Here is a 21,889-nt window from a genome sequence, read left to right as displayed (position 1 = left end):
CAAACATGCATTTCGATATACAAGAGCACATTGCATGTGGGTAACCGATGATTTTGATGGGATGCACCAACACAAGTAAATATGCGATTGCACAAATGTATCGGAGTCGTTGTTGGTGTATATTTTGTCACTGCCCGTTGTAACAATATACAAAAATATCAAATTGTCGGGTGTGGTTGTCAGTTTTCAAAACGAAAATGGTATTGTTACCCAGAGAAAAGATAGATTTCCAAGTGCAAACGGTATTGGTACTCAGGTAAATGATAGTTTTCCAAACGAAACGGGTTTGTTACCCAGGGAGAAAATATATTTCCAAAAGAAAATGATTAGTTACTCTAGGTAAAAGTAGTTTTCCATGTGAAAATGGTTTGTTGCTGTAGGATAAAAATATATTTCCAAGTGAAAAAGGTTTGGTACTCAGGTAAAAAATATATTTCCAAGTGAAAAAGGTTTGTTACCCAGAGAAAAAATATATTTCCAAGTGAAAAAGGTTTGTTATCCAGAGAAAAAATATATTTCCAAGTGAAAAAGGTTTGTTGCTCAGGGAAAAAAAATATATTTCCAAGTGATAAAGGTTTGTTATCCAGAGAAAAAATATATTTCCAAGTGAAAAAGGTTTGTTACCCAGGGAAAAAATAGATTTCCAAAGGAAAGGGGGCTTGTTACTCTTGGAAACGATAGACCCCCCAAGTGAAAATGTTTTGTTACTCTGATTAAACGATAAATCTCCAAGGAATAATGGTATTTTTACTCAGGTAACGACTGACCTCCAGGTGAAAATGGTAATTTTACTTGGGTAGGTATCGTATGTTTAGTGTCGTTGGTGTTGTTAAACGTAGCTGTCGAGTTGTACAATATACTTGTCGTGAGTCTACAATTACGAAGGTAGAGAATGAAATTGCTATTATGAGTGCCAGAAGGTTGTTGTATGTAGATTTGACAGTAACCCTATCATTCGCATATGACAAACACAATCATGGCCATTAACTAACTCGCTCGGTCTCGATCAATGCAAAAGAGGTGATTCGTTTTTTGAAACCGTAGCGAAGACCACATGTAAATCTATGCGATAGACTTCTATCTCCTTACATTCAGTCGTGTCGTGTCCATTTTAATACGGATCCCACATGTATGACATGCACACACTAACGCCGTAAACAGAAGTCGATGATTTTGATTAATAAAAATATTTCTTGACTACATCGGAATGTCTATGTTGTAGAAAGTAAATACTTTTATGAAGTTGTGTGTTTAATGAAAGCGATTGGTTACAAGTATGTGTTGGGGAAAGAAAATTTATATTTCTGTATGTGACGAAATGAAAATAGATTCGTGGTTTTAATTGAATTGCACTTTTTTAATGTACGTTTCAACAGGTAGACTTGACACTGAACAACAATTCGACCCACAAAACATATTCGTTGTATGATTTGTCACTGGTGTGTAAAGGGTTAGGAATATTTTGAATGATAATATCTACTAGCTGTTTTGTTGTGAGGGCGATCATGTGATGACTCATCACTTTTCGTTAGCAAAGTAGATTGATCTATGTGAAAGATGTAAGGATCGTGGCTAGAAACATATGTACTTTGTTGTTGGAGTAGCTGATTTACTGCTATGGTGTTGACATAACCCTCTGGAAGTGAGTATGCTTTTCTTTCACGAAAGTTTACGTGGCTCCGTTGTAATAAATTTACTCGGATGGATACTGCAATTGTGCTGGACTTACACATGGTATTCGCATACTGTACACATACAAACTTTTGTGTAAACAACTCTGATGTTTCTGTTAGTACTAGTTCTGTGTTGAACTATTTGATTATTAAGATACATGAACACCCATTCAGACAATAAAGTTCTTGTGATATCGAAACAGTTTGAAAGCACCACCAATCATTGCGTATGTTCGTAGCATGAGCGAATATTTTCATGTGTCGTGAATATCTTTCGTATACACTTAGTATGAAATGAGATGTGTGGAACAATAATTAGTGTCGTACAAAGTGTTGTGTTTGATTGTCTACTTTTTATCAATGCCTTTGTGATGTTAAAAGACGGCTGAGTTTGCATTTACATTAAGCGGAGAAACTCAAGTAATAAATTTTACTCGTTTGAAAATATCGATCAATGGAGTAACAGTATCAATATGAGTGGTATATTATTTTTCGCGATATGCAACCAATCTTCTAAGCATAACTTGTCAAAAATTTATCATGTCGTAGAAACGCCGGTTGTTACGAATTCGAAAGAAATGTACTTCGATTATCACGATTATGGAAATTACGATCAACGCAGTATTTCGAAGTCGTATGTTCAACAATCACTAAATGTTGGTTAGTTAAACGATACATTTACAAGTTTACCGAAATCTTGATTTACAAATAACAGCTTGATGATGTAAAGCTCAACCACGCAAATGTGTTCATTGCAAAGTATTTGACACAAACAAAATATCGAATGGAGGCCATCACATTGGTTTCATTTCGAGTGAGTGAAAATTGTTTTCTGTTGATCAGGTAGGACACATTTGACAAACATCGTACACATTGTTTCTTCGTGATGGTAACGACTTTCAGTGGCTTGGTTTCATGTCGGGAATTATTCTTTGAGGGTTCAAGAACAATCAATACTACAAATGAACAACAATGCAAAACACGTTTAGCAAATAACAGTGTAGCAAGTACTTTTTTGATATTACGATTGTTGTGCACCAGACATTTCTAACTGAATTGAATGCATCTAGCAAACATATTCCAATTTACTTTTGTAATGATCAAAGTATGTGAAATGGTGTGAACGGATTAGGTATTATGCAAGCGGCGGTATGTCAATTCACCTAGTGTGATATCTTGACACCGGATAATGTGCGAAAGTGTTTCAATTCTCACTGCTGATTACGATGATAAAGTATTGTACCGGTTATTGTTTAACAAAGGAAATTGTTGTTTCATCTTTAGTCTTGGTTAGTGGGGACAATTACATTTGTAAAATATTTTCTGATATCCGCGATACGCAGGGTGATATGTACCAAGGTGGAATAATTTTCCATTCAAGAACATTTCAGACACGCATAGTTTTACAGCTTAATATGTTAATAACATTGGTACTGAAAAGTTTGTTGCTGTCATAACTTTCAACACAACGCCGGGTCTAATTAACGCGAATAATTTAATAATCAAGTCATGATCAACTATTACATATGTTAAATCGATGTGTCAATCCTTATGTTTACAGCATGATAACTTTCAATGTAACACCAGCGTTCGATTGTAAGAAATGAAGTCGCAACTACGTCGATCAGACTTTCAAATCTCGTATACTCAAACATATTATGTTAAGCTCAAGTCCCCTGTACCAAAGAGTAATTACTTTTGTCTCACAAAATATACCGAGTAGTAATTAGTTTGTCTTGCAGAATATACCGCGTAGTAATCCCTCTCTCTTACAGAATAGTAACGACTTTTCAAGTTGATTAAAAAAGATGCGTAGGGATACGAATACATCCGACCTTGTTATGGATTTTAGGTTTTAGTGATTGTATGGATTCGTGTATGTTTGGCTGTTTTTCATACTGATACTGTTTGAGTTGGTCGGGTAACGGATTTACTTGACAATGTTATTGTGGTTGATTCTTTGAATATGGTAAGATGGTAAGATGTCGAGACGTAATACTATTTCCGTACACTCAATTACAACAAAACATAACCCGCATTCAAATAAGCCGTAAGCTACAAGTGGATTTAAAACTTGATGCTGTTTTGTGGTTAACTCAAGTCAGTGGTCATGTTTGTGTTGATTTCGGGAATGATCATGACGAGTTGGTCGGGTAAATTAGTGGTAGTAACTATGACCTTACAGAGTTGTTGACATTCCAATATCTTTTACGCTGTAATATGCGGATTTAATTGTGATAAATTAATTCTCAGTTATTGTTCTGACATTCAAATCTCGTATACTCAAAATATAATATGTCCAAGTCAAATCGTATATGCATCGATTAGTAAATACTTTGTTTTCAGAATAGTAACAACCTTTACAATTGAATAAAAAAGACCGAGCATACGAATACAACCAGGATGAATTAATTTAAATTCATGAGTTGCAGTGATATAATCAAGTAATTGAAAAACTAGATTTTTAACAATTGGTAATGTTGTGAATAATTCTTTTGAGTATGGTAAGATGTAAAATATCTCTTTGACAAACGGAAAGCCAGACCGTGAATAGAGTTGTAATATTTCATTACTTGTTTCAAATCAATGTGTGTATAATATCGAAACGGGACTGTGGGGAAGTTGGTAGTCATGTTTGTCAATCCTATTTCAATTCACACTATGTCAAAGTCCAAATATTTCATTTTGGATTATCTGGATTTAGCTTTAGTACACCCCGCGAATGGATTCCGACACCGTACTATAACGTTTTTGATAACAAGGACTCGAGGATTTTCAATCAACAATACTGGAATTTTTTGATAATGTTAGAGCTGGCAAATGATTAGTTGCGTGTTTTTGTTAAGAGTTTGATTTCATGTTGATAAAGACAATAACTGTATAATACACATACTTGTGATTCTTGATTCTTGTAGAGTTATAATTGTATTGATTCTATAAGTGCGAAAACAGCGGCGCGGAATGTGCGAATAATTCGATGCGGCTGAAAGTCGGCGTCAGTAATATTCGGTTACGGTCGAATCAAAAGATTTCTCAAAATAATTAGAATTGTACCGAATTAACACTATCAGATACGAATCAACTTGGTTTGTGCAGTAAGTTTCATTTCAAGTTGACAAATTGCCACATTACTTGTATATTCACATGATTCTTATTATACAACTAAAGTCAACCACGTTCCGAAGTGTCAAAACATATAGCAAGCACCAGAAAGTGTCAAATTGTTGGTTTTCGAATCACCGTCTGCGACGACTCTGTGACAAACTAATGACCGAAATATTACCTTGTGAGCGATCGGTATGTCTTTAACACCAAGTCACTAAAATGGTTATGGCCGAGACATTATCTTGTCAGCGATCGCGGGGTTTTGCAAACTATTTCACACATTTTTGAAGTGTTAGTTTGTGAACGCGGTTATTTGTTGATCGCTTTTCGTGTCGCTGCTGAATACTGAATACTCCTGAATGTAATAGTGCTGACTGGATTAGTGTAATCGATAGTAGCACGCGGCTGGCCGTGAAACAATTCCACACACAGGTCATTCGAAATATAGGTCGCACTGCTTAATCCTCACAACAAGCCGCGTTTCCGTTTGTGCGGCCCGATATACACATTAACAAAGATTCATTCACATGACTATTTACTTGATACATATTCAACACCGGTCGAGAGATGTATATACCCGAAAGTACGAATCACCGCCACACCCATAAGAACGCATGGCGAATCACCAACACAACCTATACGCGAAAGCACGACATGCGAAAGTACGACGTGCGAGAGATGCCAATACCCGAAAGGGCGATGTGCCACCACGAGTTTTCCATGCGATGTGCGAGAGATGCCTATACCCGAAAGTGCGACATGCGAGCGCACCCATAAGAACACATGGCGAATCACCACAGAACCCGTAAGAATACACGACAGGCGAATCACCGCCACCGCCTATAGCAAAAAAGGCGAGTCACGACCACGAGTTTTCACGGCGAATCACGACCGCAGCCTATACCTGAAAAGGCGAATCACGACCGCACCCATATGAACACATGGCGAATCGCGACCCCGCCATAAGAGATAAGAGGCGAATCGCCACCCCGGGTTTTCACGGCGAATCGCCACCCCGCCATAAGAACCCCATTGCGTCATGCGACCGATCTACTTAACTACTGGCACCCATATTATATAATGTACATGTGAGGTTGTGGACCTCAAACAGCATAATTTATTATGGTGCGATGAAGAAATAGACCAGGGGTTCTCAGCCATTTCCTGGCCGTGGCCCATTTTCCGGTTTGAAAATGTGCTGTGGCCCACTTATCTTAGAGTCATAATCTCGTTCAACGCGTGTTAACCGACAGCGCCGATATGCCTATTTCTCTTAATATAGCCTACCGATTATATTTAAATGCAGACCTCTCGGGACATGAAATCGCGCCAAGCGCGACGAAAATTTTCAAGTTGAATTAGTATCCTCGAACAACGAAATAATCTTGCGCTCCCTCGATCTCCCCCAATTTGAGGGCTGGGTGCGGTAGTTACGGGCCTGGTAGATCATAGGCTAAATCTCCTTTGTATATTATGATCGTCCGCTGCTCCATTCGCGTCGCGAAACACAATGATCAATGATCCACTGTGTGATTGGGGTTTTAGTTCCACTATTGTCGGGAAATAATATAATCATTCTGGGTCAGCTTCAAACCATTCATTAATGAAGGTGGTAATACAGAGAAGTGGAGAAAAAGTTTTTTTAATATGCATGCTGTACAATGTTTACTGTATGTCTTGTAACAAACCAACTGAAGTTGCGATGCAGAATATCCAACCCAGTGATACAATTAATTCATCTGACTCTTACATTGTGTACAATGATTTCCTGGCCGGACATTTTCAACCGACTCCTCAGATTAATGCGCTCAGCTAAATCCTCAATCCATTACCATTACGATTCGTTGCAGTGGTGCAGTACACCTTCACCAGAAGTTGCTAATAATTGCCAATGATGGTAATAGTAATAATACGACCTGCCGAAGTACAGTAAATCTATACAACAATTGCACTTCATTTCGAGTTTATTGCACACCCCTTTCAGCGACATACAGCATATGACCCTGCCGGAGTTCTTGGTTACTTCAGCATTACCGTCCAGTTATTATATACTCCAAATTATTTTAGTCGCTGTTAGCCGTAGGTTTTCATAACCAATGGAAAAAGCCGCCGTTTGTCCCTCCAGTTTTCTACTTGTACATTCTGACTCCATACGTGCCACTACGTCTCATCAGAGTACGATGAAAAGGTTTATGAATATATTTTTAGCGTTTAACATAACAAATATAGCTAAACTTACATTTATTCTAAAATTATCTAAATAGCTTTGTGGCCCACCTCAAATGCTCCTGTGGCTCACCAGTGCGCCATGGCCCACCTTTTGAGAACCCGAGAAATAGACTAACTATAGGATATATCCTATAGTACAAATTTATAATTTTAGCAAAAAAGCCCTCACACGTCGCTCACTTTTAAACGTGGTATAGTTTTGTTGAAAAACCTCATATCTAGCGTGACAGAGGAGTGTTAAGGTGAATAGCGAACTAAAAGTACGCGCATGCTGCACGTAACCTTTGCTTTACATGAATTATCATAACAACTAACGCATTGTCGGAAACATATAACGCCGTTACATTTCGCGCAAACCGCGACGAAAAATGTCGAGATTGGATAAATTTTATCGAATGTAAATTGGCAACGAGAATTTTTGGTTATATTTATATATAGCCAATAGAAATGTTTTTCTACTATGTCATCATATGTCCTTGGGAGAACTACTACATCATCTACTGTTACGCCATTTTTCTTCAGCGCCCCCGTGAGCTCAGTCACCCCCCTCCCCCCGTATCGCCCCTGAATTATGTATTCGCCGACTTCAAAATCCAAACCTCTCCTTTGGGGCGCTGGAGACAAGGTTAAGAACCACTGGTTAAGACTATGTTCCCCGGAGTGCAGTTTTATTTCCAAATCGAAAGCAGTGAATTACCTCGTTAACACATGTTGTTAAGTGGATGCGTCAATATTTGGCTGGGTCCTTAGCTCTGTGTGGCTTGGTAAAATAGCCTTGTTCTTGAACTAGATTCGCCAGCAAGGCCACATCAGGCGAGTGTATGCAGCATTCACTGCATGATTTTTCTCATAATGCCCACTCAAATTATATTCCTTAGACACGGATACCTTCTCGGTGCTCACGATAAACTAAAAAGACCGGTTCACGGCTGACTTCAGCAAGGAAATATTTATTGCTCCAAATCTTGTTGAAATGTCGTTCTTCAGCCACAGCATTCATTGCTTGACATCATAGGCTCCGGGTTACGGGGTGGCGGGGTGGCGCAGCCACCGCATGACACATTTATGGGGTGGCGGCCACCCCATACAATGAGATTAAACGCCCTCCGTCTGCGATTGCAAATCATCAGCGCTGTCGATTAGCGAGTCCGTGATAGCGCATAAATGCCAACTATTTATCATTAATGGATACGCGCGCGAATAATTGAATACGCAGCTTAGTTGGCGACGACGAACTAGTGCTTAACACGCCCCAATAAATTGTAATCCGTGATTAGTAGTCAGACAATCGAAGCAACCTCGATTTTGACACGCTTACGCTGAGAAACACCATTTTTCGCGATCAGACGAGCGAATTCGCGTTCTTCTTCTCTTAATTAAATTATATTTGCGCCCATATTCGTTTACAAAATAATTCTTGAGTTAGTTCCGTGATAGTCTCTTTAACTGGAGGCTTCGAGCGCGAAATAGGACAGTATCCTTGTGCATGCCTGCGAATTGAAAGTCATTCCTTCGCAAAGTGCGCAGATTCATTACTCTAACAAGGCTTTGCCAACTTTTGTCAGGAAATGCAACAATGCATCTCAAACAATTGTCGCGATGTCAGACTTGGAACCCCATTGTGCAGTACCAGTAAGCAAGTTGAGGAATTACTGATTACACGCGCGCTTTCTCGTTTGCTATTATCTGTAGGCTACTAATTCTTGTCTGCTCTATACACTCCTATTCCCTCGGTATCACTTGTCAGTGTTTGATTTGTTATTAATACTGCGCATTGTGCAGTGCACGGCGTTGAATTGCGATGTCAAACATTGATGCAACACGAGATTCTCGCTGGCGCAAATTCAGAATTTATGCGATTAGTTTGAACGGGCACCTTCTGTGTTCCAATAAACTTCATGGCTGGACGTACCCTATCGAGCGCAACCACATCGCGGATCGAATTTCAAACCTTTGGGATTTCTATTCATAAGGTCGCGGCACGCGCCCATATTGCTCTCAATGCAATAACACATGGGTAATTAAAATCGCACCTTCCTACGATCAAATTCGACTGGCTGATCGGGGCCTACGTAGTCCGCGGGCTGATATTAACCAGCGTGTTGTCGGCATAAAAACCCCAGGTGCGTAGCAAGGGAGTTTCTCATTTATAACTTGATCCGCCTTAAAATATTTCGTAAACCATTTTTGAGATAAATATTCTCGTAGCGCAACGTTGAACAGTGTTTTATTGAGTGTCTGCTGGTTGGAATTTATTCCAGTGCCCAAAATATTAATCCAATTATGATTTGCGAACGTAAATCGGGAAATGCAGCAATGCAGTCAAAATCGATGTTAACCAGCAACCAATTGTCGCGATGCGAGCTACTCAATACTAAGTAAAAACCCATTGTGTTGGCGGATAAGGGATAATTACTGATTAGCCGCGCGCGATTATAATCATAAATCTTGTCTGGCTTTCGTGTTTCAGAATTGTCGCGCTGTGTTAATGCTCAGTCCAACGACGAATGCCGAGCGCGCGGCAATCAATGATCTAATTTATGATCATCTCAGCGCGAGATCGCGTCGCGTTGCCTTGTGCGATGCGATATGCGTGCACAGACGCATCTCGCTAATTGTTCGCGGACTCGCGCAGCACTGATAATACGACTTTGTTGAATTGCAACTGAATATTAGCGTCAGAATTGTCCTTTCAAAAGGACGGGCTACCTATGCTTGACATGACATCGTTTATCAGTCAGGATGACCGCTAATCACTAGCACTGATTACGTTGCATTGCGAATTAGGATTCAGACACATATGACGTCACAGTTTAAGGCACAGGCCTGGCAGCAAACAAGATTTTAACTCGAATAGGAAAACAGTGAATTATAACTTTAATTATTACGGCATAATTTTGCTATATCGCCTTTATTTTGTAGCTGGATTACTCACACGACATGAGTAGGTTAGGTACTCACAGTACAGAAAAATAAAAAATAAAACTTCATAGTATAAACCCATATCCGGATCCGCTTAGACAGTAGTTTTTACCCTCACATTAACATTATTAAATAGATTTTTCAGTCCAAATTCCAAGGAACTTTTCGCTGGCCACGCAATACCCAGGTCCGGTTTAACAGAAACACCTTTGATAGGAATCAACGCTCAAATTCGACGAGGCTTCTGAACACTCCCGAGTTATATATTGTTGCGCTCTTTTCGGAGCAAAACATTTAGAAGTACCTGACGAACAGCTAAATGTCAAGTACGCTGATTTTCGTACGATATCGAAGACTAAATTGAAAAAGGTAAGTTTCTGTGCTAGTAGCCTACTGCATACATTTATAATGACATATGAATTCCATGAACTTGTACGCTCAACGTATATTTATTATGCTCAGAACACACAATGCATTATTTGATACTCAAACACAATGCCACGTTTGTTTTGTATTGTTCAGTGGCGGCTCGTCCTATAGGGCAACTGGGGCATTGCCCCACCTAAAATTCTGTTCAATAACATTTCTTTACCATTTATAGACGCACACCAATCTATATATATACCGAAATCACGGCGAAAATGGTATTCTTCTTGTCCTTTCGCTTGTAAATGCCCATGTATAGCGAAGTCTCTGCGAAAATCGAATTCTCTTCTGTGTTTTCGCTTTGCGAATGCCTAGCCGGGGCATGCCCCGGTAGCGCTCATAACAAGCTTTCACTGTCTATCTATTCTCTCAAAGCCGCGCACAATAAAGAAACGGTGATTTACTCTCTCCTATTCATAAAATTACCGAGCAACCGGGGCACAATAGCTCTGTGCCCCTTAGGTGTGATGTAACAATCGTATCTATAGCTGAACTCGGTTACCGTCATATGCGTTTAGTCGACCTATGCTGGTATAGGTCGATTTTGATGGTGTTTCACACCATGAAAATTCTTGAAACTTGGTATGTCATGTCGTGATGGTGGTATTTAACACTGCCCCAAGTTTCAGGGTTTCTACTTAAAGTTTAGGGTAGTAATTCCGTTTCTGAAGTTGAGTGTGTGCTGATCCGTCATGTATCGCAAACAGATTTTACTCAAAAGCCGATATTGGTATCCATTGATTTTGACGATGTTCAATGCTGAGATCGGTTATGAAATTTGGCACGGTAAGTCTTAATGTTAGTATCGAACGCTGTGACCAAGTTTTAAGTTTGTCACTGAACTGTGTTAGTGGTAATTTCGTTTCCTAATTCGAGTGAGAGCTGACTCGTCATTTATCGCTAACAGATTATACGCAAAGCCGGTATTGGTCTCTATTGACTTTAACGATACTCCTTACCTAGATCCGTCATAAGCTTTTGCACGGTATGTCTTGATTTTAGTATCGAATGCTGTGCCAAGTCTCAAGGTTGACACTCAGTGATTAGGCAGTAATTTCGTTTTCAAGGTCGAGTATGGTAGAGATGTGCTCCGATCTGACACTTTAGCCTACAACGCATTGCGGGTTTCACGCAAAAGCCGGTGTATCTGCGGTAACGTTAACTGAGATGATGATATCATTCTCAGTTTGCATTCAAATATTTACTTTGATATTATATTCTCCAATGTCAATTTCACCGTGAAATTGTGGCCTTCAAGCCATTTGCTTACAACCCCCTGTCAAGCGCGATATCTATTTCGTTTTCGATGGCGGCTAACAGCTGATCACTTGATCAGCCTATTCCTCAGTAAATTTTACGCAAAATTCGGTGTTGGTCTGTTCGCATTAATTTTGACAGTGTACCATACCGAAAAGGGCCACGAGGCCACTTCTCGATGATGTCATGTAACAGTGTACTAAGTTTAAGGCTTTTATCCACGTATTTATTCGGTAATATATTTTACAAAGGCGATTTCGCAGCAGACCTATAGACAGTAATAAAGCCTTATGTGTCGTGTTACAGTCTCCAGTTTCAAGGCCAAAATCTCCTATGCTGTACCGAGACCGAATTTCCGAGGCTGCTATTCTTAGTTCTTCAGAATGATGTTTTGGATTCAATATGACCGGCCCAATCTATGAGATAACAATTGCGTATCTGTCCGAACTCGTTGACCTTTCCAATTAGGCTTACGCTATCTCTCGAGGAATAGTCATTTCCATTTCTGCAGATAATTAGTCAGGTCTAGTGCGAACATGAACCGTGTTGAATCTTTGTTCCGTACGCCGTTTACGCAGTTACCACACTTCAAGTCACAGCTCACCGGCGGACCTCTCGTGGCACATACGTTAAAACAGAGGTCTCAAACTCAAATGTGTTCGCGGGCCAATTTCCTAGTTTTGGTTACGCCGCGGGCCGCACCATCAATAATAGGGGTATTCAATGTATAATCACCAAGTAGGCTTTATTTGACGGGACGGGATCAAAAAGCCTATTCTCGTAAAATTGTGGATAGTGCAAAAGAATATTTACCAGTTGAATAAATTAGCCCAGAAAAGATTCCACTTTTGGTTTGTTTGCAACAATATTTCAAGTTCTAGATGGCATAGGCCTACAATCCAATAATGCATCTCGCATCACCTGATGTGGTGCTTCGTACCCCGGAAGGGATCCACAGACCCTTGATTAAGGACCCCTAGAATAGAAACATCCAATCACCGAATAATCCATTGGTTTTGTTTGTTTGTTTGTTTTGGGGTATTCATGGTGTTTGTCGACTACTATGTCATTTACACCAGGCCGATATTCTTCTTATTCTCCGTAATTGCCGACTTATAGCACGGCCCACCTCTAGGCTTTTGGTAAGGCGAGGAGGAGCCTAGGTAAACCTCCAACACTTGGGTATCGGAATTCCGAAGTCGACCTCGGTCGGACTCGATCCCGCACCCATTGGTGTTGTAGACGCGGATTATACCACTGCGCTATCTCGCCACACAACGGAGAATGGCTTTTCCCAGACCGGGAATCGAACCCGGGCCGCCTGGGTGAGAGCCAGGAATCCTGACCCCTAGACCATCTGGGATTAGCTCCATTGGTGTTGCAGCTTTGGAGTTACAGCTTTGGAGCGTACCACTACCTTACTCGCCACCGCCAATAATAATATGGATGAAGAGACCAAAGATCACCCAGGTTGTGTAACTAACTATACATAACGGGGGTGACTGAATGCCAATGGATTCCATGTTGACTTGATCAGATAGCTATACACGCTACGTAACGCAAGTAACGACATTTTGATATATTAGTCTAGGGTTGCCATACGTCCGGAATTTCCCGGACATGTCCGGAATTTCACTGAAAAATCTGCGTCCGGGAGGAATTTCTGAAATATGCCTAAATGTCCGGAATTTTGAAGGTTGGAAGCAGGCTCAAAAGTTTTTCGTAAATCAACATAAACAATATTATTTTCAAGCAGATTTATGCTATTCAAAATTGTTCTTCGCGCCGCGCGCGAGTTGATGCAACGTATAATGATATTAGTACGGGCACCAGGTACCACCCTCGCCAAAAAATGCAATCAAAATAAATATAAATAACCATCATTTACTGAAATAAGTCTGATTGTAATCGCAATTATAAGCTAACGGTATATTCCTCAAGTTGGTTAAGGCCGATTGGATGCTTCAATCACAGACAGTGGTTCCAAATCTTGGGGTCGTCCGCCTTTATCTCTGGATCGTGATGATGTTGGACGTTATCAGCTTCCTAGGCCGTGAGTAAGTGTGGGCAAGCTGACTTTTTTTAGTAATCAGCTTATCAAGTTTTGAGCTTTGCCACGGAACATTTTCAAGTGAGAAATGAGGTCGCGACCATAAAAGGTTGGAAATCACCAGATGTGCAACCTGCTGCTGCATTTTATAGTAGTCTAATATATCGAAGAATCAATATTATTGACAGAATTAATGCATAAAATTTAACAGCCAAATGCATAGACCTATACTAAGTGCCTAACAAGTTACATCGACCCGTGGACCCGTGGGCCCAAGATCAGTGCTTTTTTGGGTGGAAGGGGGCATGAAAAATGTCGTTTAGGACCTGATTATAACACATTACCAGATAGCCGCACCAACCAAACAGTATAGCAGGGCTGTCGAGCACAATCCCGACAGGCCAGACACAGCCCACCAGACGATTTCATCCGGCCCGTGAAGAAATCGATTGCAGACCCTAGCAAGTAGCAATCATCGGAGAGCACATTACAGATGGCCCAATTCATGACCTATGTTCCACTAGTTCCACTGCATTCCTGTGTATTATACAGTCGATGGGCAATGCTTTGCTAGTGTGACGTCATATTGACGGACAATGTGCTACCCCCATTCTAAAATCCACTAGTGGGCGCTAAAGAGTGTCCGGAATTTGCTTCACAAAAATATGGTAACCCTATATTAGTCCACTATTTCCCATGATAGTTTAATAGTTTGTTGCATAAGTGGTCGTACCAATTAGTCACGGCGTTCCGAGTCACAAGTCCTTCTGTGATTTTAACGTTTAACTTAACTCGAGTCATTTATATTATAAAATCCAGTCAGTCCGAACTCGAGTCATTTTACGAATTGTTGGCCTCAAGTCCCAATCACAATTTTCAGTCACGAATCATCAACATGTCGTGTTTTATCGTCATGGACTAGAAATGTGACCTAATAGCTAGGGATGGTGTGAACTTGCGGTTCACGTTCGCGTTCTGTGTGTGAACCTCGGAAATTTATAGGTTCGCGTTCACAACAGAACCTTGGTAGGTTCTGCACTGTGAACCTTTTTCATATATTACAATTTTCACTTCAATATTTTTGGTTCGAATTTATTGCATTTCAACTGCGGGCCACTCTATGCATGACGCTGGCAGCATAAAAAATCAACACAAAACGAGCATGCACCTTGACAATCTCAAAGATTTTACATGCTTTGTTACAAAAGTTTGCACGAAATATCCAGCTTCCCGTTTATGAATATTTAGTGACTCTCTGCTGTGAGCTTGACCCGCAATCACACAACATCACGAGCGACATGCAGTAGGCCTACCTGTAGTCAGCGAATGATGCTTATTCAACCAATCAATGAGATTGATATCGCTTTTTGATGTAATAAATCTAGCAGTCAATCTTGACTTCATATGTTTACTGTATCATTAAAACAAAATCCGTGCGATTGAAGCGTTAGCTACAGTTGTATCACTTGTGGGGTAACCTAATATCGGTGCCAAATATGGAAACATGTTTTACGCTCTGCCCAATATCAATGTATAGCAATAGTCAGCCGCCGAATGCATTGTCCGGTCTGGCGAAGACCGTTAAGGCCTAAGCTTATATTCACTGGCAACTCCTCGCCGAAATTGTCGGCAAAGTGACGGATGATATTGATTTTATGGGACTATCATATCATTTGACTGCCTCAGTTGATACATATAGCGAGGTTTCAAACGCCAATATGTATTTAAGCATTGTTTCATTACGTGGCCCGAGTCGTCGCTAGGTATCGTGTACAAGTACATTAATATAGGCTATCACCTAATTGAAATGTAGGGTTGGAATTAGCAATATGACGTCACGTGACGTCACGAGGTTCACGTTCGCGTTCACACAGAACCTTTCAAAAAGGTTCGCGTTCACACGAACCTGAACCTTTCAGAGGTTCACACCATCCCTACTAATAGCTGATCTTCCACCAGATAAAAGCTTTTGAGAGTGATGTGACAGTGAGCTCTGATGAGATTTCCGGTTTTTGCAGTAGTATCTGAGTGAACTCTAAGTTCCCAAATCAATCAAAGATATGTGGCTGTTGAATAAATTGTCGAATACTTAAAAATCCAAAATGCCGTCGCGGGCCGCACAAAATGTTCTCACGGGCCGCGTGTTTGAGACCTCTGCGTTAAAATCACTGTTGCCGGGAAATTCATGTTACCGTACCATCATTAAGTTACTTGTTTACGTTGGAAAACGCCATTGTGACGTCATCTTAATAAAAAGTCGCTTGCAGCCCTTGCCCCACCACCCGATATTGTCACGAGCCGCCATGCACTGGTATTGTTACTGCTGTATCTTGCCTGTCACACACACTGAACTCGTGCATATGATTCGTGGTAACACTCCGGGCGTGGCCATCATTTGCTGCAGGCAATCAAGCCCAATCAGTATATGATGACGTGACTCGTCGTGTTCAGTGGCGTATACGCAGGGTACTTGGGATTCAAATTAAAAACGCCCTCCTTACAAAATGCCGATAGTACCTTACAATATATATTAGCTCATTTGTAATCAATCGTTTCAACCTAAAATTACGATGGCACTTCTAAGGCGAAGCCATGCGTTTCATAATTGTTCTCCGAAAGGAAAAGGCAGAAGTCACATTGATTTGCAAAATGTATTCATTATGTTTAATTTTGTGTGAAAATGATATTATGATGTTTTTTATATTGTTTTAAGACTTTGTTGATCCACAGTGCATTTTGTGCATCAGTAATAAACAGTAATGTACTAGATGTGTAGCTAGATGCGCAATGTCACTAAATATTCACAAACGGAAAGCTGAATATTTCGAGAAAACTCTTCTAACAAGGCAAATACAAGTTATGAAAGAGGAATGTCTATGCTTCTTTGGTGCTGGATTTATTTTCTCGATGCCAGCATCGTGCAGAGAGTGGTCCGATGTTTGGATGGAAAGAATTTTAATCAAAGACATTATAATGATGTGAGAAGTTGTGATACATGAAAAAGGTTCACGACGCAGAACCCACCAACGTCCAAATTTCTGGGGTTCACGCACATAACGCGAACGTGAACTTCACGTTCACATCATCTCTAATAAAAATCACTATTCGGTAAGAATTGTGAAAAGGCAGATCCTTGTTTTCAGTCGGCGCAATTTGCCACTCGTAGCATATCGAACGCATTCAAATTTCCTTTTCACAACTCATCGTTCTGCTTACACAAAATTGCATACAAAAGACACCAATCACGTAATCATAAGTAATTATGACGGCCAGCCCCACGCGAAGTAGTCAATTGTATCTGTTATTGGTAAACAGTATCACAAAACTTCCACTTGAGATTCTTTGGCGATTGCAATTTACATATGCCCACATTGTTTCGAAAATAACGATATTTCATCGAAAAAGGCGTCTAGTGCTTGAGATAAGAATACCGCCGACCATATAATGAGTGTTGTATAATATTTCGGCATCAACAGTGGTTCAGTCTGTACGCCGTGTTGTTATGATGTAAAAATTAATGGCTGATATAACTGATTAATGATTATGGTTTCGTCAGCTCGGATATGCGGGATTGTTGCTCGCCCCATCAATGTATGATTTTGGATCTGGGTTATGCTTATCTTTGTATTATGAAACGTTAACTGCTTTCAGATCAGTAAGATAGTACTTGATTGCACAGAAGAGGAAAACGTCGATTGGCGGTTTATTGAAGAATGCATCAGGGATTTTCAGGTCGGATTCTGCAGTTGATTAATTGTAACTTTGATGATTTTATGTTCTGTGTCAGTGGGCTTAATATTAGTTTTTTCAAAACTTTTGTGGAGAATTAGTGAATTTACCTGGTTTTCTCCAGGGTTGTAACCAAGTCACAAGGCTCCGAGTCACAAGTCAATCTCACTTTTATAGTTTTGACTCGAGTCAAGTCGAGTCATTTTCAATTCACCACCGAGTCAAGTCCGAGTCCGAGTCAGCGAGTGAAGGGTCGAGTCCGAGTCATGCATGGTATTATGTCTCGAGTCCGAGTCCAAGTCATTGTGTTGACTGCTCAGTTTCCAGTTAAAGTCTTGTTAAACCCACTTTTTATAACTCTGTTTGATGATATCGAATAGTTTGCAATTATAATATACTAATTTTCCTCACTTTTGGCAGTTTCTGATCGCATTTTCAAGTACCAGTACCAATAGACGAAATCCCAATAGTATGGTTACTTTACTATTTTTCGAAATTACAATGAAATGTCGTGTCCGTCTGAGTCTCAAGTCATATGACTTGGTCATTGCGCATGACTCGAGTCCAAGTCAAATCAATACACAGATTGACTCGAGTTGAGTCAAGTCATTTCCGTATTTTGAGAAAATGACTCGAGTCATCTGAAAATCGTGACTCGAGCCCGACTCGAGTCGAGTCATTACAACCCTGGTTTTCTCTATCTTACATATTTTAGGTTGAAGTCTTAGATATCGCTGTACATGGGCACACTTGCAACTATGATGAGATTTTAAAACACGGGAACGAAATATCAAATTTTGGTGTTATCGTCAAAATTCATTCAATGTTCTTTTGTCGGAATGCGGCCGAATTCAAAAACATAGTTACAGCGTGTCAGGATGAAAAGGTACTGAGAAACATTTCGAATTAGACTATACTTGCACATCACGAAGTATATACTGTACGCCACAGATCGAATATAACCGCTGCATAATATGGTTCCCTGCTTCACTCGACGACATAGCGTCTCTCGTCAACTCCAATTCAAAGAAAGTTACACTGATATACCGTTGGAAAGAGGATATGCTGAGCGAGGAGAAATTGAAAGAAGTCCAGAGGATATCAAGTGGTCACTATCTTTTGGAAATTCTATTCAGTGAGTAATTGTTAGCTCACAGTTTATTTCCAACTATCCAATCTTTTAACTGACGCCAACATTATCGCCGATAGATTGGAATTTATGCGCGACTCAAAGCGTCAGATTGAACTGCGCAGTCATATTATATAAATTACCTAATTGGAAACGCTCCTAAATCAAATAAATTATGATACCTCAATTGCCGTGGTGCAAAAAGCCTTTAATGCGAAAATCATCACTACTAATTTTTTGAGAGATGTAATTATATATTAGTTTTTTAAAAAGCTAATAATCATCCTCGTTATCCGTATCTTTGTTGAAATAGACAATGTTGATGTTGATGTCCAGCCTGATCAAGTGATCATATTTCTTATGGGAGTATCCCACTCATCATTTATGAAGACGAGGCGATGGTTTTAAGGGTTAGGGTCGTCAAAATACGACATCTCTCCCTGAATGGATCTGGAACAAATATGCATATAATGTACAAGCTCGAATGCAATATCAAAGCGGGCGAAACGGAGGCCCCGAGCTGTAGAATTATTCAAATGCATGAGTATCCGATAACCATAGTCACGAAGAGCACAATGAAAGTGATGAGCAACTCTGCGACTCCTTCCGCCGGGAGCTACTAGTACTGAATCGTGAACTTGCCACGGCTAACGTGCTGTAGAGAGCAAATACCTTCTTTTACCGATGTAACTATTATGTACTTTTCATACCTACTTCAATTGTGGATATGTAGAATCTTCTGACCTAACCTGCAGGTGACGAGAGCTAAGGTGATGAAACACGCATCGTCATCTGAATCAGGTAATCTTTCAGGTTTTATGGCAGTGCAAATCTATGATTCCATGGTAATCTTCCAGTCCAAGCATGAACCTTGCACGAGGTCAATGTTTCATGCCGTTAAATTCGAAACGTTGCCAGAATCTATCCCTCCCTTTTATAGGATGACCAAAGTTCCAGAAGGTTGGAGACCACTGGTTCAGATTAGGGATGATGTTAACGTGATACTTTACACTGTGATACTTTTTCATATATTGCAATTTTCACCTAATTAAGACATCTTCGGTTGAAATTTATTGCATTTCAACCGCTGGCCACTCTATGCATGGCGCTGGCGGCATAAAAAAAAATCAACACTAAACGACCATGCACCTTGACAATCTCAAAAATTCTACTTGCTCTGTTACAAAAGTTTGCTCGAAATATCCAGCTTTCCGCTTGTGAATATTTAGTGACTCTCTGATGTAAGCTTCATGGCCCGCAATCTTTTTTTTTTTTTTTTTTTTTTTTTTTTTTTGTTTTGGGGTATTCATGGTGTTTGTCGACTACTATGGTCATTTACACCAGGCCGATATTCTCCTTATTTTCCGTAGCTGCCGACTTATAGCACGGCCCACCTCTAGGCTTTTGTAAGACACCGCTGACGCGGATGAGGTGGCGAGGAGGAGCCTAGGTAAACCTCCAACACTTAGATATCGGAATTCGGAAGTCGACCTCGGTCGGACTCGAACCCGCATCCATTGGTGTTGCAGCCGCGGATTATACCACTGCGCTAACTCGCCACCCATGGCCCGCAATCACACAACACCAAGAGCGAAAAACACTACTTGTTGTCAATGAATGGAGGTTATTCAACCAATCAATGTAATTGATATCGCCGTCTGATGTAAAATATCTAGCAGTCGTACGGGGTCAATCTTTACTTCATATGTTCATTGCATCATAAAAACCAAATCCGTGAGATCGAGATGTTGACTACTGCTGTCTAACTTGTTAATGGGGTAATATCGGTAGCAAGTATAGAAAGCCGTTTTACTCTCTGCTCGTTATCAACGTAGCAATGCTCAGACGCCGAATATATTGTTCGGTCTGGTCTAGACCGTTAAGCGGTAAGTTTATATTCCCTTCCAAGTCCTCATCGATATTGTTGCCAAAGCGACGGAATATATTGATTTTATGGGATTATTTTATCATTTGATTGTCCCAGTTGATACACCTGCCGAAGTTTAAAACATCAATATGTACTTCAGTATTGTGGCATTATGTGGCCCGAGTGGCCGCTAGGTATCGTGTACATTATTATATGTCACTTCACTGAAATGTAAGGTTGGAATTAGCAATATGACGTCACGTGACGTCATGAGGTTCTCGTTCGCGATCACACAGAACCTTTCAAAAAGGTTCGCGTTCACACGAACCTGAACCTTTCAAAGGTTCACACCCTCCCTAGTTCAGATCTTGAATATTGTTATTTTTACGTCATACAATTATTATGTATCGATTCTCAAATGCGTACTAGCACCAACGTTCAAACCAGTAAGAAAGCAGCCGTGAGTTAGCAAGACAAGATAATTGTGTACTAAAATAAGCGGATACGACGAGAGTCATATATCAAAATCTAAAATATTTGACTATTTATGATGAGGCTACGTCATACCATGCAGAATATCATATTCCGACTATGCCTTATTGCGAATCAATACAGGGATGCTTTAGAAAACAAGTCGTTAGCTTTGGCACTGTAAGTATTGGTGCTATACGCTAGCACGGTGATTTTTATTGTTTTCCTAACCTGGCGAATCCTTACGCTAATTTGCAAGTCTTTGGCAAGCCCCAAACACACCTAATACGTGGATAATACTGATGTACGCATGCTCGAGGTCGGTATCCAATTATCCATGGTGTTATCTCATTTCGCTATTGCGCTTGCTAGTCTATGCCCAGCCTTTTCAAAATATAGTTATTATTTTGAGTTCAGAGGCGTTGATGTAATCGTTCTCATCTGTTTCATTCTACAATATGTTATTCATATATGGAAATAAGATCCAGTTAAACCGTGCAGTCCTGATTCGTAATTGTTATTAAAATTTTGTACATTACGAATTAATTTAAATTGGGCCATTCTATCTGAAGTTGAAGTTGAACAGGATTAAGAAATGATTGGTGTGAAACTGATAATCCGCAGTCATATGAATTCGTATCAAACCGGATAGCTCGCTTCATTGTCTGCGCAATTCTCTCGAAATAATCAGAGGTGGTCAGTAACGAAGTACTTCTACTTTTTGGAAGTACTCAAGTAGTTTTCCTCTACTTATGGTACTTACTCTAGTAGATCTTTTCGCCGTTCTTCTACTTCTACTTCGTAATATTTTGTGAACTACTTACTTACTTTTCGCTATTTTCAGTTTTTCAAGTAGAAGTAGTTTAATGCCCCAATAAGAAAGATAGCCTGAGGAATTTCGGGGCTGTTTTCACGTAGTACCAACATTTAATTTTCAGAAAAGTCATGTAATACCAAGATTTGTCGTTGCGCTTCGCGCACGGTACATATGGAGTGACGAATATGCTTTAACGAAAGTATCGCTGAATAAG

At 40.1% G+C, this 21,889-nt stretch overlaps 1 protein-coding gene and 1 non-coding gene across 4 annotated transcripts in view; one reads left to right on the top strand and one right to left on the bottom strand.

Annotated features, from left to right (window-relative positions):
* The window catches only part of LOC145456744 (NACHT, LRR and PYD domains-containing protein 3-like), an 84,154-nt gene that overhangs the window by 54,165 nt on the left and 8,100 nt on the right, over window positions 1-21,889 (top strand). For 2 of the 3 annotated variants that reach the window (XM_080334864.1, XM_080334855.1), the window contains 4 exons: window positions 10,146-10,298; window positions 17,314-17,394; window positions 18,107-18,277; window positions 18,343-18,526. In XM_080334864.1, coding sequence (XP_080190990.1) covers window positions 10,146-10,298; window positions 17,314-17,394; window positions 18,107-18,277; window positions 18,343-18,526 — 589 coding nt within the window. Of the gene's footprint in view, window positions 1-10,145; window positions 10,957-17,313; window positions 17,395-18,106; window positions 18,278-18,342; window positions 18,527-21,889 lie in introns of those variants that run through there. The other variant, XM_080334872.1, reaches the window with a different exon arrangement.
* On the bottom strand, window positions 12,904-12,975 carry Trnae-cuc (transfer RNA glutamic acid (anticodon CUC)). The gene has a single exon. It is a non-coding gene; the product is annotated as a tRNA-Glu (tRNA).

Source organism: Botryllus schlosseri, chromosome 2, assembly GCF_051294905.1.
Source record: "Botryllus schlosseri isolate E-star chromosome 2, Bs_hap1, whole genome shotgun sequence".
In the NCBI taxonomy this organism is placed as follows: Eukaryota; Metazoa; Chordata; class Ascidiacea; order Stolidobranchia; family Styelidae; genus Botryllus; species Botryllus schlosseri.
Note: the sequence above shows the minus strand (reverse complement) of the source record. Positions and strands in the feature narration are given on the sequence as shown.